The following is a 27,380-nucleotide window of genomic DNA, read 5'->3' on the forward strand; positions in this document are numbered from 1 at the left end:
CTGAACCAATTAAATAGGCTGCAGGGCGGGATTTCCGCTGAAGTGGTTTGGGAAAAAAAATCACGCACATGAGAGCAAGAAATTGCATCGAGAGCAAAGAAAAGCGTTTTGAGAGAAACACTTTTTTTTTTAGAGAAAATGTTTTCACACTGATAGCAAAAATATATATTTGAGTTTTTTTCAAAGTATTTTGAGAGATATTTTTTTTTTCTCAGAAATATTTTTTTTATGTTCTATGAGAAAATACTTTCTCTCAAAACTTTTTTTAGTCTCAAATATTATTATTTTTTGCTATTGGTATGAAAACTTTTTCTTTCAAATATTTTTTTTTCTCTCACGAAATGCTTTTTTGCTATCAGTGTGATAACTTTTTTTTTTTCTCTCAGATCATTTATTTTCTCGCATGTAATAAAGACACAATTCTATCTCCATAGCTAGGGTGCGTCTAGATTTCTGGGCTAGTGTTCCATCACTTCAAGTTGATAATTTGTTATACACCACTAGAGGGCAAGCTTGATCTTCTCAATTCACATCACATCCGGTACCAGCTGATGTAGACGGGAAGTCATATTGGCTGGTCAGTCGTGAGTCTGTTGTATTTATGTGAAAGTATTAATATGGCCTAAGTTTATTAAGTTGACGTCATATGTCTATATACCTTTGTAATGTAATTACGATGTGTTCAGTTAAAATGTTGACGTTATGTTGAGGTTTTTGAAGATGTTGTTTTATTGACAGCACATTGATAATCGTACAGTAAGCTATAGTTTTCTTTGAAATGTTGTCGTATGTTGTACATAAATGGCTTTATCATTGCAGTGGCGAGCACATCTATGGCTCGGACTCTGTTTGGCGGTGCTTTATCAGCTGTTATTCCCCTAAATGCCAAGGATATTAGGTAATTATAAAAAACAGCATGTTTCAGGGACGTAGAAATCTAACTAAGTTAGTGTATTTCCAAAGTCAGCGTACACATGTCACAGAACGTCAATTCGATATTATTTTTTTCTCGATTGCTAACACACTGATTCAGTTGGCACAACTGCCAAACCATTCTTTCATTTCTCAAAACAAAGAACCATTTCTCAAAACGTTTAACACATTTCACTAATATTCTATAGCCTAATATTCTGAATGATTTGTGCAAAGCTCTAACGTTACACTAAAATGCCCTCATTTTACACAGGTTTAACCATGTTCTCATTCATAAAACACATACTATAATTAACTCAAACATCACAATGTAAACTCACAAATAGCACACATTTATCCACGAGTAGCCTAAACATTATTAATCACCTGTGCTCCTATTTATATTATCCTGAGATTCTGATTAGTGTGCCATCAGTTTGCTACTTCATTTTTAATCATGTATAAATATGTGCTTTTGCATCCTAACACTGGGGCGAGAGAGAGCTGAAAGAATCATCTGCAGGGTCTTTATACTACTTACTCATACAGTAAAAGTACAGTACACAGTAACGGTACCTTGTGTACGAATATGAGGGAACTTTCCCTATTCTATATTCAGAAAAATGTAGCACAATTACACCCTCCAAACTCGTGATTGTCAAATTTATTTATAGCCAATTTATTTGAAGTAGAGAAAGACCAAGAAACTGCTATAGTACTTTTAAGAAATTTGACCGAAGGTGCAGAGGATGCTGAAAGTATTTATTTATTTATTTATTTATTTACTGTACTATAATTGACAGTATACTATATTGTTGAATACCGAGTATATATTTACTTCTTTGGTATTTGAACTTTTCTTTTTGCTTTTCATCAACTGTAAGATAATTTGAAAGTAGTGTAATGAAAATGAACTTTTCCTAAAGCTCCTTGTTTTATTTTACCGTATCTGCACTCTTTCATTTACGTTGTATTCTGTACAATGAGCTGTAAAATAATTCGCAAGAAGAGGTTTTTGTTGCAGTAATGTGAATCAATCTCACCAGTGTTCACTGGGCAGAAAGATAATCTGTGTATTTGTTAGGTTTTGTATGTCATCTGAGGCCAAAGTTTGATTCTGACAAAACAGAATATGTTTTTGACTTAAACATTTGATTTTGATGCAACAGTTTGAGGTTTGCACAAGTTGGTGTGTAGTTCTGAGATTGTGTTTATAGTTGTGAGAAAATGGTAAATTGTTTCATGAACTGTGTTTTAGCAATTGAGAAAAACTGTAATACGTCAGCTGCTTTGCAACAGCAAACAGCCCACAGATGAGTAGTGTTAAATTAACTATATTATTTCGTGAAAAAAAAATGGTTGTTTGTCAAGTCAAGTCAAGTCATCTTCATTTATATAGCGCTTTAACAATGTAGATTGTTTCAAAGCAGCTTTACAGAGATAAACGTATAATTTAAGGTAACAGAGATATTTTGGCTTTATAGCGGTTCTTTAATAAAGTTATTTTCCAGCTAAAGTTAGTTTTGATTGATTCGCTTCCGTCGCAATGATCATTTGTTATTAAATTAGGGGCCGCTAAGACGACACCATTCTCTCTACACAGACTTTAAACACGAACCTGTGAGAAACGCTGATGGCAGTCACATGCGCATTAAGAATTGGTTCTATAGTTATGTGCGTTTGAATATATGTGCGCAGGTTTGGAATTCCCTACAGACCAAGCCTAAACAAAGTACTGGGCTGGCGTTTCCTTATAATTTTTGATACAGAATTTTATTTTATTTTATCAATTTGGGGTAGGTACGCGAAACGAATTTTCCAGACAACGCTTTATCTGTAGAGTGGTAAAGGGATCCTCCATAGGGAGAGACTAGTTGGCACTTCAGCACTGCGTTGGATCGGGTCCAGGCGAAGGTCCTTCATCAGATCTGGATACGGCCTGGATCCGGCAGGCTGCGGGAAAACCTTGGGATAAACAAAGACATTTGCGTAGATGCCATTCTTCTTATGATGTAACGAGTACATCAGGATTTATGGGATCATTCATATAAAAAAAAAGTCTGATTATTATCACATTGCGGTTGCTGCCATCTTTTTACAACCACTCGTGGGTTTGCATGTTGTGAGTTTAAGCTTGAGTTGAATTTGTATAGTAAAAGCCCATCATTCTCTTTCCTACTGTCTGCAGTGAACTGAGGCAGATCCCTGATAATCAAGAAGTGTTTGCTCACTCTCAGACAGATCAGAGTATCATCATTGAACTGCTGGAGTACCAAAGCCAAGTGCAGGATGCTGAAGCAGCCAGGTAACATGTACAGGCTTGGATATAAAACACATAGGACCCTGGTGTTATAGCAAACCCAAGGGCCCCTTTCTTAGTAGACTACCTTGGTGCCACAATGTTTTCCACCACAGATTTTTTTTTTTTTTTTTTTTTTTTTTATCAAATCAAAATTGCTGCAACACTGTCTCTACACTCTACACGCGTCCTTCGAACACATTAAAGTAAACGTTCCAAATTAATTTGTTGTCTGTTGTTGGTAGCTCAAGCGCGTAGATCGAGTGTGTCAGAAACAGAACGTAGTATCCGTACTAACTGATGGTGACTTAGTGGGTTCAATGTGCTTTTGATGTGCCGTTCGCGTCCATTGTGGACAGGGTGTGACCTGTCAGTTTACACCAATGCTACTTGAGTACGGTGTATCATTTCCATAGCAACGACTATTTACTTTAGCGTTTCAGTCAGCTTTCTGTAGTGCAGCTGCTGCACTTCCAGGGATAGCCAAACATAATTTTAATCACTCTTAAAACTAGATCTGATCAAGTGGTATTCACCAGATGTCATATAGGTCATCATACAAGCTTGACTCATGCTTTTTTGCTTAAAGGTGAAGACCCAACTCTATGCATGTTTTGTAAGATTCACCTCTCTGTTAAACATATTTTATTGGACTGTCCTGGGTTTAATACAGGTAGAATGCTCTTTTATTAAATTATTTCACTTAAAGCTCCAGTATGCGACTTTGGTATTTGACCACAAGAGGGCGCAGTTTCCAACAATAACAAAAGCGAAGCTTGATGACGCTATGAAGGAGGAGACGATGGGAGATGTCGTTTTTAATGCGTTTTCACCATCTAGCGATATATCTACATGGAATTAATGAATCATGATCACGGATGAGGTAATTTATTCGTTTTTGTATTACCTGTATGTCTGATCGTATTATTTTATGTCATCATAATTAATGAACTGCAAGGAACGTGAAATGTTATGCTATATTATCCCGTTACAACATACAGCTATTTGTCAAATGATTTGTTTGGTTAATGTTGTGCAGTTTTACGTTTTTATGGTTAATGCCGTGTTGTTTAACGTACATTTGCAAGTAATGACTAAATATATTTTTTTAACATCATATCCGATTGTATTTAATTGTACTGCCATAATCTCGGTCACCACACGTGATAAAAAGCCTTACCAAAGTACAAAGAGCAATATAACTTTGTTTATAAGTGCTATTATTATTGACAGTTGCATGTCTTACCTGTCTCAATACACTCGCGAGAGAGTCTCTGTCAAGTCCAAGATAGTCGCGCAGCTCTCTCCATCTCGAAAACGCCTGCCGATATTTATCCGGGTTTTATTCCTCCGTTTGTCACACAGTCTGCGTGTATCAGAATATGGACGCTTTCGTTTTGTTGGCACTTCAATACTCGCCAAAGAGTTTGTGATCCATAACAGCTATAACCATACAGTCTATGGCTATAACGCTTTACCCACCACTTCCGCATTTGACCATGCGATATTCCGGTGTGGTGGGTCATATTTTTTATTTTCTTTTTTTATTCTTTGTCAAACGTCTTTATTGTTTATTGTGATAAGAAAAAAAAACTCAATAAAGTTGAGAAAAAAAAAAGAAAAAAAACTGGTGTGGTGGAATATCTACGGAGCCCCTGAGGGGACCTGTGAAAAAAAAAATAAAAAATAGGACTTTCGCGTGCGCACGAGAAACTTTCGCGTGGGCACGAGAAACTTTCGCGTGCGCACGAGAAACTTTCGCGTGGGCACGAGAAACTTTCGCGTGTGCACGAGAAACTTTCGCGTGGGCACGAGAAACTATCGCGTGCGCACGAGAAACTTTCGCGTGCGCACGAGAAACTTTCGGTTTGCGTTATAGCGTCATTAATACAAATGTGGAAATATGGATGATGTATATATCATTTATGTTGTTGTTTGACATGTTTTGAAGTGTATATTTTAGCAAAAATCTCAAGCAAGGTGCTATTAAAGACAAGACTTAGAAGCATATTTTAGTCACAATTCAAATTATTGTATTAACTTTGAATATAGGCCTTTTTAATAAACTTTGTATTTGTATGTGTATTGATAAAAAATAAACAACAGGCTAATAATCTTCTGCTACTGAGATGAAGGAAACATTTTTTTAAAGAAGTAAAGTTCACAAGATTTCTATTTATCTTGATCAAACTGTTCCGTCATCAGCTCTTCCTCAGTTCCGCACTGCAGAATAAAATAGTCATCCTCTGCTGCAGTTGTACGGATTCTTAACGCATTTATTGCAACTACATTTCATCTTTTTCTCATCAAACAACCAGATTAACGAATGGTTCGACACAACCCGTACCGAAGAGCCTAGACAGGTCTTTCTTCTGTATAGATATACTGTATACAGGGTAAATGACGACTGTTGGTCTACCATGGTCGCCCTCGTCCAGTAAGTTTTAAATAATAATAATAATAATAATAATAAATTAAGATATAAATCAATATAATTCGTTGTAAATTAAATATTTTAAACAATAGCTACAAAAAGGTAATAATTGACTGTATAGTCCTAACGTTCATGCATGAACTGTCCTTCAGACTTACTGTCTAACAACCAGAGAACAGAGAACATCAGAGATATTAAAATACATACTCTTCTGAGTTTTATGATGTAGGCCTTTTTTTATTAAAATTTATCGGCCTATAATTTATATCTCAAGGATGCGCGCTTGTGAGTGGCGCACTCAGTCATGTTGAGAGGGAAACACGCATTATATTATTAGGCTAGTCTATTCAGAAATAGTGTAAAAGACCTGTAAATAAAATACAACATTAACATTAGAAACTCTATTAATAACATATAGGCTATGCGTATTTTACTTCCCCATAGCCTTAAATGAATGGAATCAGAAAACAACAAGAAATGAAAAATAAGTAACCACTTATAATAATAATAATAATAATAATAATAATAAATGCATAGTAGTCTATAAAAATAGCCCATTGTGCCCTTTATTACAAACAACTTTTAGCCTATTTTAAACGCCAAGCCTAAACGAATTTATTTGAATCGAAACTGAAACTATACCGCAAAGTTGGGTTTGCGCATCTTTCATTCGGTCCAAAGTTTAATACTGAACAGGAATTAATAATCATTTAATAATGAACCGGCTGTGATGTCAAGTTAATGCCCGAAGTGAACCGATGTTGTTAATAGCGCGATTCACCGGCGCCATCACTTGAATTTGTTCCTCAGTTGGGGAAATAACTTAATACTTTATCGTTTCATACTCTGTCATTCGAAACAGTAAAATGTATATTTTTATTTGTGTACATTCAAAATGAATACAAAATGTCATGCCTTTGAAAAAGAAAGAAAACAACATGATGCGGACGTGTAGAACTTTATCCAAGAGCTGTTGTAAAGCCTATAGCCTATAAACAATCTGTTACAGTAATTTTCTATTATATACAAACGCTGCTTGCAACCATATTGTTAAAAGCGCTATATAAATGAAGGCGACTTCACTTGACCTGACTAGAAATCGAACAATTCAAGCTGTTTATTAAATTTTCTACCTCAGAACGAAAAACGTTTTAGAAATATTGTTTATAAAACGAAAAAGGAACTCTTTTATAATTTTCTACTTTAAATATTAAATAAAAAAACTATACTGAACGAAAGACACACTGATTCAATTACACTAATTGCAGTTTGAATAAAAAAACAAACCTTTATCTAAAATTTATATTTTTATATTTTATATAAATTTAAAACATTGGCTTTTTCAGACTTTCTTCTGTGAACACAAAAATGTTTTGCAGAATGTTCATTGAACAGTCATCAGCTTTCTTTGTCATCATTCTTTTTTCGATTTCTAGTCAGGTCAAGTCAAGTCGACCTCATTTATATAGCGCTTTTAACAATATGGTTGCAGCTTTTGGATATAGAAAATTACTGTAACAGATTGTTTATAGGCTTTACAACAGCTCTTGGATAAAGTTCTACACGTCCGCATCATGTTGTTTTCTTTCTTTTTCAAAGGCATGACATTTTGTAGTCATTTTGAATGTACACAAATAAAAATATACATTTTACTGTTTCGAATGACAGAGTATGAAACGATAAAGTATTAAGTTATTTCCCCAACTGAGGAACAAATTCAAGTGATGGCGCCGGCGAATCGCGCTATTAACAACATCGGTTCACTTCGGGCATTAACTTGACATCACAGCCGGTTCATTGTTAAATGATTATTAATTCCTGTTCAGTATTAAACTTTGGACCGAACGAAAGATGCGCGAACCCAACTTTGCGGTATAGTTTCAGTTTCGATTCAAATAAATTCGTTTAGGCTTGGCGTTTAAAATAGGCTAAAAGTTGTTTGTAATAAAAGGAACAATGGGCTATTTTTATAGACTACTATGCATTTATTATTATTATTATTATTATTATTATTATAAGTGGTTACTTATTTTTCATTTCTTGTTTTCTGATTCCATTCATTTAAGGATTTGGCTATGGGGAAGTAAAATACGCATAGCCTATATGTTATTAATAGTGTTTATAATGTTAATGTTGTATTTTATTTACAGGTCTTTTACACTATTTCTGAATAGACTAGCCTAATAATATAATGCGTGTTTCCCTCTCAACATGACTGAGTGCGCCACGCACAAGCGCGCATCCTTGAGATATAAATTATAGGCCGATACATTTTAATAAAAAAAGGCCTACATCATAAAACTCAGAAGAGTATGTATTTTAATATCTCTGATGTTCTCTGGTTGTTAGACAGTAAATCTGAATGACAGTTCATGCATGAACGTTAGGACTATACAGTCAATTATTATCTTTTTGTAGCTATTGTTTAAAATATTTAATTTACAACGAATTATATTGATTTATATCTTAATTTATTATTATTATTATTATTATTATTATTTAAAACTTACTGGACGAGGGCGACCATGGTAGGCCAACAGTCGTCATTTACCCTGTATACAGTATATCTATACAGAAGAAAGACCTGTCTAGGCTCTTCGGTACGGGTTGTGTCGAACCATTCGTTAATCTGGTTGTTTGATGAGAAAAAGATAAAATGTAGTTGCAATAAATGCGTTAAGAATCCGTACAACTGCAGCAGAGGATGACTATTTTATTCTGCAGTGCGGAACTGAGGAAGAGCTGATGACGGAACAGTTTGATCAAGATAAATAGCAATCTTGTGAACTTTACTTCTTTAAAAAAATGTTTCCTTCATCTCAGTAGCAGAAGATTATTAGCCTGTTGTTTATTTTTTATCAATACACATACAAATACAAAGTTTATTAAAAGTAGGCCCATATTCAAAGTTAATACAATTATTTGAATTGTGACTAAAATATGCTTCTAAGTCTTGTCTTTAATAGCACCTTGCTTGAGATTTTTGCTAAAATATACACTTCAAAACATGTCAAACAACAACATAAATGATATATACATCATCCATATTTCCACATTTGTATTAATGACGCTATAACGCAAACTGAAAGTTTCTCGTGCCCACGCGAAAGTTTCTCGTGCGCACGCGATAGTTTCTCGTGCCCACGCGAAAGTCTTTTTTTTTTTTTTTTTTTCCACAGGTCCCCTCAGGGGCTCCATAAATATCCTATCACATGGTCCACACCGGAAAAAAAGGATAGAGCGGACATTGCGTCACTGAGGCGCGACATTTTTTTTCCGGGACGGCCAGTTATTTAAAATCGGAATTTCTCTGAAATAAAAAATCTTTGGAGACTTTTGAGATATTGTAAGTACACAACTGGAGGAAATATATCACACTGTGCAAGTTATTTTTGGAAATTATATTACAAAATTCCTACATATTGGAGCTTTAAGGACTTATTTAGTAAGATTATGCCTGAAAAGGTTTTGGATTTTTTTATCATATGTTAATTTAAAGCTACAATATGTACGATTTGTGTAATAAAATATCCAAATATCACTTGCACAGTGTGATACATTTCCTGTAGTTGTGTACTTAAAATATCCCAAAAGTTCCCAAAGATTTTTATATAGAAATTCCAATTTTATATGTATGTTTTTACATTTTATAACAATGGCTCGTCCCTGTCGCTCTGTCCCACTTGTCGCCTGTCAATGACGTAATATCCGGTTTATCCCTGATTTCCACTCGTACTGCCATTGTAACCATGGCGACAGACGTGGACATCTGCGTTACGTCTAGTGGCACGCTCATGCTGTTGTTGTTTCATTCAAACATTATGGACCATGGCAAGCAGACTTTGCGACAAAAGGAGAACTAAAACGAGGATCGGTATCAGCGTGGCATTTTTGAGATGCCGAGAGCTCCACGTCCGTGACAAACTTCGACTTGACAGGGATGCCGCTCCTGCATGCACTTTATTAGACGGGTTTGCAAATGTACATAAAACAAATCAATGTTATATAGCTCAACATGATGAAATGTTAGAATATGATCAGTATGTTATTCTAATATTGATCTAGCTTACTGCTAGTCTCATACAGATAAACTAACACATAGAAGAACATTATAACTTTCAACACACTCAAATGCAGTTTAGTGTGATAGTGTAGACCAAGTGAAACAGCGCTGCGTTACCTCACAAGTTTAATTCGTCAAATAAACTGACCTGTGGGTAGTTAGAATTAATTAAATGTCCTCATTCCTTTATATCCACGGGACTCGCGTGTGGCGCTGATATCTGTCTCTCATTAGCAATCGCGACCTGCTTCATTCAACAGTCATGTTAAAAACATCAATGTATTTACTCATCCATAAACATTATTAGATCCTTCAGGCATGACGGCAAGTTCCATAATTCCGCTTATGCGTCATCAACCTACGCCTTTGTTATTGTAAGAGGTTAGCGACCCCTAGCGGTGAAAAAAAATTACATATTGTAGCTTTAAAACGTTTTTTATAATAAAAAGACTTGTGTTTGTGTGCTTGGTTTTATTATATTTATATGATATTTGTATTTTTGTACTTGAATTTTTGCCATGAAAATAGCCTTAGATGCTGACATGGCATTAAGTAAAACAATCTAATGTATCTATCCAGGGATAGCAACTAGCATTGAGCGTTTAGCATTCAGTCACAATGGCCTGGTTTCACAGGCAGGGCTTAGATTAAGCCAGGATTAGGATGTAGTTGAATAAGGACATTTAAATAGCTTTTTTTAAACGTGCCTTAGAAAAAAAACACATTTCTGGTGTCCATTTTGAGACAAAACAATAGCCAACCATGACATATTTTAAGTTGATTTCAGTTAATACAGCTTTGTCTGGGACTTGGCTTGACTTGTCTGTGAAACCTGGGTTAAATATCACAATGTGTTTTTTATATAAAATATGCTTTTATTTGATGATTGGCTGCCGTTGTGATAATCTACCTAATTAAAGTTTCAATACCAAATTTCTAAAGTGTTTTTTTTTTTTTTTTTTTTTTTTTTACATTCATTAATTTAATTTATATTTATGGCTTTTCTGCTCCTTGGGAAAACTAATGATATTTCATTCTTATGCCCACCAAGATTGCATTTATTTGATTAGAAAATGCAGTAAAACAGGAATATTCAACGAACTGCTTTCTATTTTAATATATTTTAAAATGTTTGTTTTTTTCTTGGCAAGATAAAGCTCCATTACTCCAGTCTTCAGTGTCACAAGATCTTTCAGATCTCATTCTCATATGCTGATTTTGTGCTCAAGTATAATTAATAGCTAAAATGGTTGAAATGTGGAATGTGTGGATGTTTTTTTATCAGGATTTTATGATGAACAGAAAGATTCAAATAGAAATATGAAATGATAAATAAAAATGTAACTCGTTTGAAGTTATTTTAAATGGAAATGTCTATAAACTGTCTTTTAAAAGTTTTTATTGCACATTTTGCACATTTACAATCCAAGACGGAGCATTCCTATGTCATAAGGCACACCCCACTTACTTCTAAAAAATTTGAAATGAAATGGACTCATTTATCATTACTCATGAATTAAAGATCAGGACACCACTAAAATGGTAAATATTTTGTCGTAGAGGAGCATAGCTTTTCCATCTTTCTACTTTGTTTTTTGAATTATTCTCACAAAGGTGGTTTTACATTTCTTCCATTTACATGTGTGAATGTGATATTTTCCCCATCAACATTAGTAAAGTCAAGTCACCTTTATTTATATAGTGCTTTTTACGAAACAGATTGTTTCAAAGTAGCATTACAGTGATAACAGGAAAATAAATGCTACAAAGGGATTATTTCGTATTTTTACACACAGGAGAACTTCTCACGAAAAATCTCCACCTAATTCATAATTTAATTATTAGATATAGATAAAAATGATTTCTCTGGTCTGTATTGTGACAGGTATCACTTTGAGGACGTGGCTGCCAGTAATAAAGCGGTAGAGAACGGCTCCTGGGAGGTCAGAGGGCTGGAGCAGCTCTCCCTATCAGAGCTGTCAATGCAGGAATGCAGCTCTGCCTGGCTGCTGTCTGGAGCTCAGCTGATCTCTAAATTCAATGAGGAGGTACATCTGTCATCCTTTTTACAATTCCTATTACTAACTTGCATTTCTAGCGGAAATGTTATTGTGTCCTACACAACACTAAATGACCATAACTATCTAGCCAAAAACAAGTGCTGCATCCCGATTTGCCTACTTATACTATGCCCTAAAAATGTGCACTGTTTTTGTGAAGAAAAAGTACATTTAAAAATAAATAAATGTAAAATGTTTTAACAAAAAAAAAAATTTTTTTATTAATTCGTCTATTCAGTAAAATTCATTTGAAACATTAAAGTAGCCTAAGATACAATGAAAACAAGAGACAATTGTCTCATGACATCACAGCGCACACTCATGAGTGAAGGTTGTGCGTTTTACACAACAACAACAGTCCAAATGGCGCAAAAAACGCATTTCTGACATTTTTTGGGAAGCCCAAACAAAATAAAAAAAGATCAAGCCTCGAGCTGGCGGATCAATTATCGGAGGATGAAGCAGACTTGCCCAGGAGGTGGCCTACCAGCTGAATAATTAGGCCTATATATTTTTTAATTGGAGATATATTTCTTGTGGCTGATAGGTCTACGAGTTGATTTTTATGTGCTGTCGCCATGCAGCCTGCAGTTGTGTTTGGAGTTTGTGCTTTGACTACAGACATACATTTTACCTGTGTTTATGTGTTTATTTAATTAATAACCTTGTGACAACACCGATGTTACCGATAACACCGGATATTTTACAAGAAAAGATATTTGTCAATGATAATCTAGACCTGTAGCACTTATTTTGATTTTTAATATTAGATCTTTCCTTTTCTTGGAACAAAAAGAATGTTTAATGTTAAATTAATATAATTCTTATTGAAAAAAATAGCTTGTTACACAGACCTTTTATTAAGAAAATGAATAAGACTGATGATATGGTATTACCTGCATTGCAAATAAATGAAAGGTCTTTGGATTTTCCCATTACTTTAAAAACAAATGCTTATAGTGGTGGTTCATTATTATAAATGAAAACACATCAATAATTAAATAGCACAATGGAAAATTTAAACACATCATACTTTAATTAACAAAATGACGGATGATACTCACTTTGCTACAAATAAATAAAAGCTCTTTGGATTGTCCCCTTACTTTAAAACAAATTCTTAGTTATAACTATAAAACAAAGACAAATTCACTTCTATTAAAGGGGTCCTATTATGCTTCTTCAACTTTTGTTAGTGTGTAATGTTGCTGTTTGACCAATCTTTCATTTGAAAGTCACGTGTCTAGTATCTGTAAAACCACATTTTTCCATCTTAAAAATATATCTAAATTACGACATATGCTCTCATTGACAAATGCGGAACAATTAGTTCATGCGTTCATGACCTCAAGGCTAGATTATTGTAATTCTCTACTGGGTGGTTGCCCTGCACGCTTAATAAACAAACTACAGCTGGTCCAAAACGCAGCAGCTCGAGTTCTTACCAGAACCAGGAAGTATGACCATATTAGCCCTGTTCTGTCAACACTGCATTGGCTCCCTATTAAACATCGTATAAATTTTAAAATATTGCTGATTACTTACAAAGCACTAAATGGTTTAGCTCCGCAGTACTTGAGCGAGCTCTTAACGCATTATAGTCCTTCACGTCTATTGCGATCTCAAAATTCCGGCCAAATGATAATACCTAGAATATCAAAATCGACTGCTGGCGGTAGATCCTTCTCCTATTTAGCACCAAAACTTTGGAACAGTCTTCCTACCATTGTCCGGGAAGCAGACACACTCTGTCAGTTCAAAGCCAGACTAAAAACACATCTCTTTGACCTAGCATAAACATAACACACTATAGACTTCTATAATTCAATGTTAGGCTGCATAGATCAGGTCAGCCGGAACCGGGAACACTTCCCATAAATCCTGATGTACTCGTTACATCATAAGAAGATTGGCATCTACGCTAATTTTAGTGTTTTTGTTTATCCCGAGGTTTTCCCACAGCCTGCCGGATCCAGGCTGTATCCAGATCTGACGAAGGTCCTGCGCCTGGACCCGATGTCATAGCGGGGTACTAAAGTGCCAACTAGTTTCTCCTTATGGAGGATCCCTTTACCACTCAACAGATAAATCGTTGTCGGGAAAATTCGGTTCGCGTATCTACCCCGCCCGAAGTGATAAAATTCTGTATCAAAAATGTTAATGCCAGACAAGTAGTTTTTTAAGGCTTGGTTTGTTGGGAATTACAAACCTGCGCACATATATTCAAACGCGCATACCAATAGACTGAACTCGTAATACGCATGTGCACGCCATCAGCGTTCTCACAGGTTTCGTGTTTAAAGTCTGTGTAGAGTTTCCTGTTAAAACTGTGTCGTGTTAGCGGCCCCTAAGTTAATAACTAATGATCGTTAACTTTAGCTGGAAAATAACTTTATTTATTAATCTGCATTGTTAAAAGCACTATATAAATGAAGATGACTTGACTTGACTTTGAGCATAAAAAAGATCTGCAAGGTTACAAAGCTCAAAGTGCTCCACTGCAAAGAGAGATATTTTAGTTAATAGAATGCACTTTCTAAGAACTACAACGAATGACTAATTTGGACTACAACACGTTTTTTTTGGGGGGGCTTTGTGAAGTCATAATGTTGCTTATTTAAATAAAATCCACCCAACATCGTATCTAAAATGTATAAGAAAATTACCAAAAAAAAACATACCACTCTGAAACATCTTGTGAAATCTGTGCTTGCAAAGTCTGTGCAGGAAATCAGTTCTGCACAATCCTCTTGTTTAACATTCTTAAGCCTTGAAATGGTTTGGAATTAACACCATCCTTAATATTTACACCTGAGCGTGACATTTCCGGAACACGTGGTGTCAATCACAACACACTTGGCCAGCTAACCAATCAGGGGCTTCATCGAAACCAGAACTAATGATGAGTTCAAGTCAAGTCACCTTTATTTATATAGCTCTTTTTACAATACAGATTGTATCAAAGCAGCTTCACAGTGATAACATGAAAATAATACAACAAAGTTTTTTTCTAGTAAGTTTCTTCCTTAAGTAAGGCAGATCATTATTATTAATATTGTTGAATATTAAATGTCCCCAACTAAGCAAGCCAAAAGCCAGGGCAACAGTGGCAAGGAACCAAAACTCCATCAGGTGACAGAATGGAGAAAAAAACCTTGGGAGAAACCAGGCTCAGTCGGGGGCCAGTTCTCATCTGGCCAACGAGCGAACAGTGTATGATTATGATTCAGGCAGCATTACAGGTCAGAAGTCAGATTGGATCAGAAAATTCAGAATATTATCCAGTTCCATCTGGTCGGAGTCATCATGCCGGTATGGAGACGAGTTTGTTGAGGATCAGTGCCGATGGCTGTAGTGTCGATGAGGCCTTCAAAGGGCTGATGAGGCTGGCACTTCAGGGATGCGTTGTGGATGGGTTGAGCCGCAGGTCCACCATCTGATCTGGATACGGCTGACTTCAGTAAATCTCGGAATAAGCAGAAAGACTAACATTAGCGTAGATGCCATTCTACTTATGATGTAACGAGTACATCAGGTGTTATAGTAAGTGTCCCCAGTTCCGACTGACCTAATTTACGCAGCCTAATAATCATTTAAAGGGGACCTATTATGCCCCTTTTTACAAGATGTAAAATAATTATCTGATGTCCCCAGAGTGTGTATGTGAAGTTTTAGCTCAAAATACCCAACAGAATTTTATTTACAGCACGTTTTAATCATAATTTTTTGGGTCTGTGAAAAACGCACTGTTTTAGTGCTTCTCCTTTAAATGCTAATGAGCTGCTGGTTTACGGCACAGGGGGCGGAGCCTAAGCAGCCGCGAATCCTGCGATCAGAGCTAGAACAGGGAAGATGATAATAATAAAACAGACAGTCACAGTAATGGTGTTCATTTCGACCATAAAAATGCCTACAGAGTCAGAGAATATATGTGACCCTGGATCACAAAACCAGTCTTATGTTGCACGGGTATATTTGTGGCAATAGCCAACAAAACATTGTATGGGTCAATATTATAGATTTTACTTTTATGCCAAAAATCATTAGGATATTAAGTAAAGATCATGTTCAATGAAGATATTTTGTACATTTTCCACCTTAAATATATAAAACATTTATTTTTGTGAATGGATGCAGCACTATCGCCAATAGAAATGGACAACTTCAAAGGCGATTTTCTCAATATTTAGATTTTTTTGCACCCTCAGATTCCAGATCTTCAAATAGTTGTATCTCGGCCAAATATTGTCCTATCCTAACAAACCATACATCAATGGAAAGATTATGTATTCAGCTTTCAGATGATTTATAAATCTCAATTTTTTAAAAATTACACATAAGACTGGTTTTGTGGTCCAGGGTCACATATGCTGTATGGAGTTGGAAAAGGTATAGTTTAGTTTAATTACGATTATAACCTATTTGGCATTGCTACACTATTAATGCAAGCCTGCTGTAGGACTCCGTCTGACGATCTAATTGCCTGAATGATGACACAAAATATACTGATGAGTTTAATAAAGTTTACTGTATGTCACACAAAAGATGAAGCATCAGTTTTTCTTCAGAAAATCACTGTTAGAGCTGAGTAAACAGTATAAGAAGTGCATAAGTAACTTACATAAATTTCTGTAGAGTTGAGGGAGCATTTTCTTTGAAAACAAAATGAATCCACCTCGTCTTCAGTGGCTGGCAGATTTCAAGAGTAAATAGAGAGAGCTATGTGAATGAATACATCCAGCTACAACACCTTCAACGCTTGGGAGATGCTTCGACGCTTCTCGTGATTGCATTGCTGCAGCAATGGCTGATGTGTACAGTTCACAGTGAACTCGATCAGGGCGGGTCTAAGTTATAACGGTATGTCAGTCAACACTCGTGGGCGGGGCCTGTGGCTTTAGTGATGTCACTAAAGCCACATTCTGAAAACGGGTCGTTTGAAGAGACTGCTTTTGATTTATGGAGATAAAAAAAAAAAGGAGTGAGTGGATTTTTATCACTGTAGGGTGGTTGTGTACACACACTGCCAACACACATTTATGTCCAAACACCATACAAAAGTGAATTTTGCATAATAGGTCCCCTTTAACTGATTTGAATAATAGAAATGTATAATGTTCTATATGAATGCCAGGTTCAGAGAGGTGCTGTAATAATGTAAAATATGTGAAAAATAGTGTGTTTTTGAACAATCAAACATGAAAGCATATTCTAGTACACCCCAAAAAACAAAATTAAGACTTTGTGAAAGGGCATAATAGGACCCCTTTAAACGAAGAAATGCAACTTTTATTAACAAAAAGTTCTCTTGAGCTTTTGCCTCTGCCATCGTCCAGTCATCGCACATCACTCTCGTCACGTGACTCCTGTGGCTATGCTCTGCTTCTCTTGCTCTGCGCCATGCCTATTATGCACCCCCCTCAGCCCCCCTGCTCAAAATACGTTCCTATGACTACTTCGTCATAATTACAGTACATCCTTTACGGACCACTCTGTTGCTTAGTCACGTGCATCCTGTCACCGTTCAAACTGCCGTCAATCATCTTGTCACAGTTGAAATCTTCCACAATCAGTTTAATTTAATTTCCAACCATATCAGAGAGAAATGTAGTAGCACGTTGATCTGCCAGTCATGGTTCTTACATGCAGAGAACTCTCCTCATGTGTTTGCAAAATTATGCTTTTAAAAGTTAATGACCAAATGTAGCTTTATAAAAGTTTATATATAGGAAGTTAAAGGACTTCCTGTTCAGCTACTGTTCGGACGCCCTTGCTTACTGCTCCGCGCTTTGCTCTATCGCGTTTACATTTTATCTCTTATATTTTTATATTTTATTTTTTTATATTTTATTTTTTTATTTTATCACCTAATTTTAATTCCAGCAAATCAGCACAGTGCTCATACGACAACGTTTGGATAACTACAAAAACGCAGAATTCTTTTACCCGACCAGCTTACATTCCGGGAAAGGAAAACACAACTGCCTACAAGGATAAGAGAAAATGCCTCTTCTGTTTCAAGAATCTACTTGCTGCACCAACTGCCACAGACTTTTACAAAGGATTGCAGTTCTTGAAACAAAGTTACTTACGCAGGGATTAAAGTTCTCCGTCGCTACGACGGATTTCCGTTAATTGCAGGGTTCCATGTCTTAAATTCACTTTTCATAATTTTAAGGCCGTAAATAGGCTTTCATTTCTCAAATAGTGTAATGTCTTAATTTTAGTTTAAATAGGTCTTAAATTAAGGAAAGACGATGTGTATTCACCCTGCTGAGGGGGATGTGATCAAAGCCTGGAGTGGCGCAAAAGCACGTTCCTCTCTCCACTCTAAGCACTCTGTAATCACTTCGCTCATGGTTCACTCCGGGTTTTCAATTACCGCTCACGGAAAGTGCATGTCAGGCTACAGCTGAGCGCTGAGGTAGAACTATTTCAGTTACCATGGATGGACACACTTATAATGCAGGTAGGGCTGGGCGATATATCGATATAAAAATATATCAGTATAGTTTTGAAATGCGATATGAAATTAGACCAAATTTACGCTGTGATCCTTGCTCCCCGCTCCTCCACTCTGCGTGCGTGTTTGCATATTATGTTATGAGAGGCGAATCATGACTACTTCAAAAAACCCAGCACAATAGGAACTACCAGGCAGGCAGTGACATAAGTGTAAGCTGAAATAAAGTTTTTCACCTCAGAAAAACGGACCCTTTTGTCCTGTCAGCTGTTATCCTGTTCTCGTAGCGCACACTGCGCGCTGTATCGCCTCACTGATCAAGTGCAAAAGAAACTACGAGCATGCAACGCGTGCGTACGTTGTAAATTACACAAAATAAAAGTAAATTAATGCAGGTATGATTTTCATTCTATTCACCAGGAGCAGTTTCCATGTTTCATTAACAGTTATTGTTAATATTGTGTATTCACCATGGTAACTGTCGTTTCCATATTAACCCCAAAATGCCACTTTATTTTCACTGTGTGTTATTTTTTATATTTTTAAATGACTGTAGTGGCTCATACCAACAGTGTATTAACAAAAAACTAGTTTGGGACTGCTATTTAATAGCTTTTGCATAATGTTTATTTATTAGTAGCCTACTAGTCTTTACTATTAGTCATATTCTTACAATTTATGTTAAGTAAAGGGGGGAAGTACTTGTGTGTTTTAACAAATTTTGTATAAACGTGTTATAATTTGCCTATATATGTGTGTGTGTGTATATATGTATATGTATATATATATATATATATATATATATATATATATATATATACATAGGCAAATTAAAACATGTTTACACAAAATTTGTTTATATTAAATGTAAACTTTGATAATCATAATTAATAAATCACAATTACAATTCAAAGGGAATAATTGGCAATTATGAATTTTGTCATAATCGTGCAGCTCTAACTTAGGTGAAGAAACCTGTTTATTATTTATTCATTTGATTTTGCAACTGTTCACTGATACGCCTACTGGCAATATTAAAGGGATAGTTCAGGATTTTAGACATGAATCTCTATAGCTTCCCCATAAGCAGTGTGGTGCATTGACCATGACTTACCCCCGACAGCGTCCTGTGAGCCGAGCTCCGGTCCAGTTTTGGTCAAGATGAAATTAGTCCGGCAAGTTTGCTGGGGTCACGGCAATAAAGCTTTTTTCTTCTCAAATCAATATGTGTTCAAAAGAGTGATATATTTGCAGCACAAAACCGCTGTCTATGGAGAGGTCAGACCTCGTAATGGCTTGGCACTATTTTCTTCCCCGTCATATCACTGCGCGCTGCCGCTACCTACAGCCAGCTGGGAGCCGCGCAAGTGTCACTTTGTTTACAGCTCGTAAAGAGAACGATAACATGTCTGACTAGTGACTACAGCAGCGACGATGACAACATTGACTTCGACACACAGCCAAAAGGATATTTGAAGCCCAGAGCAATGAGCCAAAGTCGCCTCAGAGCAACATCTGCCACAGGAAATCTTTGAAATGTGTGAGGAGAAAGCGCCACATCTTTGTTTGTACAGTCCGGATAGTCACAAGTCCGCACCATTTTCTACAAAGCTTGTACAAACTGATCGCTCTTGGTGAGTAGCTATGTTAGCTCGTTCGTGTAGCTGTTCTGAGCACGTAAACACTGCTGTAAACACTGCTGAACAACTGAAAAAGTGGTGTGCGCCTGGGCAGCTCGCAGCTGCCTGTAGGTAGCGGCAGCGCGCAGTGATATGACAGGGGAGAAAATAGTGCCAAGCCATTACAAGGTCTGACCTCTCCATAGACAACGTTTTAGTGACGCAAATATATCACTCTTTTGAACACATATTGATTTGAGAAGAAAAAAGCTTTATTGCCGTGACCCCAGCAATCTTGCCGGACTAATTTCATCTTGACCAAAACTGGACCGGAGCTCGGCTCACAGGACGCTGTCGGGGGTAAGTCATGGTCAATGCACCACACTGCTTATGGGAAAGCTATAGAGATTCATGTCTAAAATCCTGAACTATCCCTTTAAAGCGGTTTAAAACGTCTCCCCTTAAAACGCTATTGGTCTCGACTATTTAAAAAGGTAAAGGAATATGACTTGGCCTAAAAAAAAATTTCAGTCAGAAGAATTTTTTTTCACTTTAATCCCTGCTTACGGGACCACCAAACCAGACGGAGCACACAACAGAGCTTCGTCATGGACACCCTCAGCATACCGGTGAGTCCCATGAAACTAGTGCTCCTCGACAGGTAGAGAAACAAGCCAATCGACTTACAAATCGATGGCACAAACAGGGAGCGAGACCCAAAGGCACTCGAGACATCAGATTGTCACGAGCATCACATATTGCCACAGTAGCATCCTCTACCCCAGATACAGCTCTGACAAGGATTGCAAACACTGGTCTCCTACCACTGCCTATACATCTTGAGAACAGATTTGAAGTACTTATGAATGTAAATGAGGAATCCCCAAATGTGATGAATGTGATCGAACACAGACTGAATGGGCCAGTAGCTAACACTGATGCTAACTGGTGCTCAAGGTCGAGCAGACAGCGGCACTCAGCTCAGAGCGCAGCCGAGCCCAGGACTCTGATAGGGGTGGACTCCATAATCAGAAACATTAGCGGCAGGGATACAACTACGTGCTGCCTTCCACAAGCAACAACTTCTGATATAAACAGGGAACTTCAGAACATACTGATGAAACATAAGACTGCAAATGGACTCCTCATTCATGTGGGGAAGAATGATATTATAAAGAGCAGTCAGAACTCCTTAAGAAGGATTTCAATGAACTTTTTGAAACACTTAAAAGACTAAAAGTTCAAACATTCATCAGTGGACCACTCCCAGCAAGAGGAACAAACAGGTTTACACGGTTGCTTGGGCTAAATACATGGCTGCAAAAAACCTGCAATATAAAAGGAGTAAACTTCATTGACAATTTCAATCTTTTCTGGAGTCAGAGACAACTTTTTCATCAGGATGGCCATCACCCAAACAAACTTGGATTTAAGAGTGTTAAAGGACAATATCTACTCTCCCTCAATCATCCTTCTGCAGTGTGTGCCAATCCACCCAATCTGAATGGCACACACACACCTGGACACACTATATATGACCACGGGACTTCACTTCAGCAGCAAAATGGACATGCGGTTGACATATCACACAAGGACAATGATAACACCACTTCGCCACAACAACCTCTGCTCACGGACTCAATCTCAGCTGAGCCCTGCCCACAGAGCTCACCACAGACAGACATATTAGAACATATCCGACTTCCTGGAAAACAGCCAGGGAAGCCAGGACAGCATATCACAGCCTCCGATAACACCAGAGCAACAGCCCCTCTCACCAGACACTTTTTCCCTCTCTCCAGTTTGCTGGAACCAAACTATCCCACTCTTTTGCTGCAAGCCCCCAGATACCAACCAAAAAACGACAGGCACCGCTACCACCAAAGCCTGCGGGCCCAGCTCGCCCTCCCCCTCCGGTGAGAGCTCTTCAGCCTCTGCCACACCCTCCTCCATCTGCTCGAGATGAACCAAAAACAACTGATACCAGCTCTCAGTGATGTGTGTTGGGTCCCCGCTATGATAACAGTAACTTTCTCAAATGTTTACAGAACAAGCGGGAACCCAGTGTGCCTGTATCTTTCTCTATTGCTGTTCTATTACAAGATAGAAAGTCTAAGGCCTTCAATAGCCATACAGCAAACCCAACTAATCTGGTGCCTATTACACGTCAAACTAAGATTGATGTGGGGACAAAAAGTAAGACTGTTAAGTTAGCACTTTTAAACATTCGTTCACTTAAAAATAAATCACTTCTAGTCAACGACTTAATAACCACAAACAACCTGGATTTTATGCTTCTAAATGAAACCTGGCTAGAAGACAGCTGCAGTGCAACAATCCTCAATGAAGCAGCCCCTCCTAACTTTACTTTTATGAGTGTCTGCAGAGATGTTGAGAGAGGTGGGGGTCTAGCTGCTCTTTTTGAAGATATCTATCAATGTAAGCAAATATCATTTGGGAATTACCCTTCTTTCGAATATCTGGGTATTGTGTTAAAAGGTGCTCCACGCATTTTACTTATCATTATTTACAGGCCTCCAAAATACTCTCCAGCCTTTGCTGAGGACTTTACAGAACTATTATCAACAATTACCTCAGAGTTTGACTGTTTTGCCATTGCTGGAGATTTTAACATCAACATAGATGGTGCAGAAAACAATATGGCAAAAGAAATCAAAACTGTTTTAAAAACTTTTGATCTGACTCAGCATGTACATGGACCCACACACAATCGTGGACACACTCTAGATTTACTTATCAGTAAGGGTCTAAACATTTCACTAATTGTTATTAAGGATGTAGCACTGTCAGATCATTTCTGTATTTTCTTTGATATATTGATCTCTCCTGCCATTGAAGCTAGATCTGTGTCTGTCAAGAGAGATGCTTAAATGAGAACACTAGTGTACTATTTATGAAGGCTATATCCTTAACACCAAGCATATCTGCAGACTCTGTTGATTTTCTCCTTGATTCTTTTAACTCAAAAGTTAAAAGTGTAATTGATGATATTGCTCCTGTGAAAGTCACGAAGAAGAGTGGCAGACAAAAAGCACCTTGGAAAAACTCAACAGCAGTGCAAAATATGAAAAGACAATGCAGAAAAGCAGAGCGCATGTGGCAGAAGACTAAACTTGTAGTCCATTATAACATCTACAAAGACAGCCTTCATGCTTTCAATATGGAACTAGGCAAAGCTAGACAGACTTTCTTCTCAAATATTATAAACAGCAATTTAAACAACACACACACTCTTTTTGCTACTGTAGATAGACTGACAAACCCCCCAAGCCAGATTCCCAGTTAAATGCTCTCAGAAAACAAGTGCAGTGAGTTTGCTTCTTTCTTCTCTGAGAAAATAATATCAGAAAGGTGATCAGCACATCCTTGAGTTGCGCTGTGGTCAGACAGATCAGACCACCTGAGAAAGTAGTTACTATGTCTGATTTCAAAGAAATTGATGGCAAAATTTTGGAAGAAACCGTACAGCACCTTAAAACATCAACCTGCGCCCTTGACACACTTCCCACATCTTTTTTCAAAAGTGTGTTAAACAGTTTAGAAGCAGATCTTCTAGAAGTGGTAAATGCCTCACTTCTCTCTGGGAGTTTTCCAAACTCCCTGAAAACTGCAGTTGTCAAACCCCTCCTGAAAAAGAGCAATCTGGATAAAACCATATTAAGCAACTATAGACCGATCTCAAATCTTCCTTTCATAGGCAAGATCATTGAAAAAGTTGTCTTCAATCAGCTGAACAAATTCTTGAGCTTGAATGGATCCTTTGACAATTTTCAATCTGGTTTCCGACCGCACCACAGCACAGAGACAGCGCTCATAAAGATAATAAACGATATTCGCTTAAATACTGATTCAGGCAAATTATCAGTGCTGGTACTACTCGACCTCAGTGCTGCATTTGACACTGTCGATCATAACATACTTCTTGACAAGCTGGAAAACTGGGTGGGGCTTTCTGGGATAGTCCTAAAATGGTTCAGGTCATACTTAGATGGGAGAGGTTATTATGTGAGTATAGGAGACCATAAGTCTGAGTGGACATCCATGACATGCTCAATGCTCTCAAGGCTCAATTCTTGCACCACCCCTGTTCAACCTGTATATGCTCCCAATGAGCCAAATAATGAGAAAGAACCAAATTGCTTACCACAGCTATGCAGACGACACACAGCTCTACTTAGCCCTATCGCCTGATGACTACAGCCCCATTGACTCCCTGTGTCAATGCACTGACGAAGTCAACAGTTGGATGTGTCAAAACTTTCTTCAGTTAAACAAAGACAAAACTGAAGTCATTGTGTTTGGAAACAAAGATAAAGTTCTCAAGGTGAACGCATACCTTCACTCTAGGGGTCAAACAACTAAACATCAAGTGAGGAATCTCGGTGTGACACTAGAGTCAGACCTTAGTTTCAGTAGTCATGTCAAAGCAATAACTAAATCAGCATACTATCATCTGAAAAATATTGCAAGAATAAGATGCTTTGTTTCCAGACAAGACTTAGAGAAACTTGTGCATGCTTTCATCACCAGCAGGGTGGATTATTGTAATGGACTCCTCACTGGCCTTCCCAAAAAGACCATAAGACAGTTGCAGCTCATACAGAACGCTGCCACCAGGATTCTGAGCAGAACCAGAAAATATGAACATATCACACCAGTCCTCAGGTCTTTACATTGGCTCCCAGTTAAATTTAGGATTGATTTTAAAGTATTATTATTGGTATATAAATCATTCAGTGGCCTAGGATCTCAATATATTGCAGATATGCTCACTGAATATAAACCCAACAGATCACTCAGATCATTGGGATCATATCAGCTAGAAATACCAAGGGTTCACTCTAAGCATGGCGAGTCCGCTTTTAGCTATTATGCCAGCCGCAGCTGGAACCAGCTTCCAGAGGAGATCAGATGTGCTCCTACTGTAGTCACATTCAAATCCAGACTCAAAACACTTCTGTTTAGCTATGCATTTACTGAATGAGCACTGTGCCACCGTTCGTCAGACTGTTTGTACTGTACTGTATTTTATTTTATTTTTCTAAACTGTTTTAATTATTCTTATTTATTTTTATTATTTTTATTTCTTCTATGTAAAGCACTTTGAATTGCCATTGTGTATGAAATGTGCTATATAAATAAACTTGCCTTGCCTTGCCTATAATGCTGTTGCAGATTAAATATAATGTGGATAATGTTATCTTTTTGTCACATTAGATACTGATTATTAATCACTCAAACCCCTTCATCTAAACCTCTCTACCGTTAGCCGTTAGAGTGCATGGATCTGCACTTCAGATTCTAACCGGAAAAAGTAGACCAGGTCTACTAGATGCATAGTAGATCCTGGTATCTTTGGAATACTGATTTCAACATACTACAATTTGGGACACTAATTGTAATTTTGAATACTAATAGGACAGATCATAGTATGCGAATTGGGACGCAGCTTAGGGTTCTGAGAAACCTTAGTTTTAGACATGACTTGGAATTGCAAAACCTTAGTTAAGCAACTGTATGACTGCTAATGCTACACTGACTGTAATTTCTTTTATGTTAAGATTTGTGCCTTTTATCAGCTTGAATTACATTTTTTCACAGGCCAAGAACACTGTGAACATTCACCTGTGCTTGTTCCGCTTGCCACAGTACACTACTGACATCTTAGTGACATTCAACGATCCTGTTTGCATCAAGTGAGTTAATTAAACATACAGGTTAAAGTCACTCCACTCTTAAATTTTCCCCATACACTGGAGGATTACCTACATGTCTTAAATTAAAAATGATTATTAGTCATTTATTCACATGGTGTTCATAGATGAAATATAGTCAGGATCTTAAAACAAATATCGTGAGGTTTGATTTAAAATCTTCTGTCCCAGTCCCCTCAGCAGCAGTGCCGTTGGAAATGTGGCAGCTACACCGTGGACCCTACAGGACTTCCAGGGTGTTCTGCAGTCCTTCTGTCTACTTGACCCTGGAGTGTTCGGATAGATTCTTCATACATATGTTTAATCACAAGAAAGTCTAAATTCCATTACAAAAGACTTTTTTTCCAGAAGATTTTAAAATTATGCATTTACAATGACTGAATGAGTTAAAACGTATGAAATATTTTCCTTGTAGTGCAAGGTTTAGCATTTGTCTAATTTATAGATGAGGCTGTGCAGATAAATTGACAATCTTGAATTATTAAAAAGTAAAAATAAATGCAATTCTTAATAAGAAATAAAGTGCATTTGTGAATCCTTCTCAAGTTGAGAACCAGCATTTATTACTCAATGCAAATTTATGCTGATTCATTCAGCTGCATTTCTTTGTTGAGTTTTCTTAATATTATCAAAGGTTTGCAGTCATCATTGTCTTTTGTATGCTGATTCAGACATCTCTCTAACTTGACCACAAAACTAATGTTTAACAACTTTACTGGAACTGTGTTGAAACTTTTCCTTAACTCTGAAATTTAAGACACTTCCACACATTCATCAACTTAACTCAGGTTTTTCCTTAACTTTGAAATGTTAGACACTTCCACACATTCATCAACTTTCTTATCATTCTAAGAAGAGTGAAAACACTCTTTACACAATTACCCTTTTTTTTTCTTTTGACCAAAAATGTCAGACCTTGTGACATTTATTTTAAAGAAAAATAGCACAATCAAAAAGTTAGGTTTTGAATTATAAACCAATAGGTATAGTGATCAAAATGAAAACAGCATGTATTGTGGCTTAAGTGTAACATCTTCATAAATCTGTTTAAAATGACCATGGGTCCAGTTGATTAACCATAAAAAAAAGAAAAGAAATTTAGCATTATTTCCATGCTGATATCACTTTTCATGGTTTGATTAATATAATGACATTCAGACATTTTTAAAGGACAAGTTCGGTATTTTACACTTAAAGCCCTGTTTACAGATCGTTTCTGATGAAATAGAACGGTTAAGATTAAAATTTGGACTCATGCTGCTGTCCCGAGAATTTTAGGTTTATTTCGCTTTCCCCCCCACCTACACAATGGCAGCCTATGTGCACTGGAACAATCCTTCATAAAACGCATTAAACTTTCGTTTACAAAGAAGTGAAACTCACCGAGTGGTCAGGGATGTTCACTGATATGCTCACAAAAAAATCGCTGCAAAAGATGCTTTCCAACAGGTGTTTTACCATTCGTTGTAAAACTGGATCTATTTTTCCACACGTCTCACACCCGTAGATTCTTCCGTTGAGAGCTTGAATAATAGACACTCCAGCCCAGTTGGTGGCGATAATGCACCTTTGCCAATTGCAAGCAAACCACTGGCATTTCATTGAATACACAGAAGAAGCAGAAGAAGAAGCGGCGGAGTAATACCGTACCTCACACAGCTCGTCCAATACAAGTCAATGGAGTTGGACAAAAACTACGATAAAACCTGTTGGAAAGCATCTTTTGCAGCGATTTTTGTGTGAGCATATCAGTGAACACCCCTGACCACTCGGTGAGTTTCACTTCTTTGTAAAC

General features: G+C 37.0%; 1 protein-coding gene across 2 annotated transcripts; it reads left to right on the forward strand.

Moving 5' to 3' along the window:
• The first annotated feature begins 438 nt into the window (after positions 1-438).
• On the forward strand, positions 439-26,665 carry rangrf (RAN guanine nucleotide release factor). Of its 2 annotated transcripts, none has more exons than XM_081365789.1 (6): positions 439-577; positions 820-898; positions 3,101-3,217; positions 11,594-11,756; positions 25,473-25,567; positions 25,757-26,665. In XM_081365789.1, exons 2-6 carry the CDS (start codon positions 834-836, stop codon positions 25,866-25,868), a joined length of 552 nt encoding a protein of 183 aa, XP_081221915.1. In that variant the 5' UTR covers positions 439-577; positions 820-833; the 3' UTR covers positions 25,869-26,665. The 2 variants fall into 2 exon arrangements, with proteins under 2 accessions (XP_081221915.1, XP_081221916.1); XM_081365790.1 differs by having other exon boundaries at positions 547-584.
• Positions 26,666-27,380: the final 715 nt, after the last annotated feature.

The sequence above is a fragment of the Scardinius erythrophthalmus genome (assembly GCF_964197995.2).
Source record: "Scardinius erythrophthalmus genome assembly, chromosome: 5".
In the NCBI taxonomy this organism is placed as follows: domain Eukaryota; kingdom Metazoa; phylum Chordata; class Actinopteri; order Cypriniformes; family Leuciscidae; genus Scardinius; species Scardinius erythrophthalmus.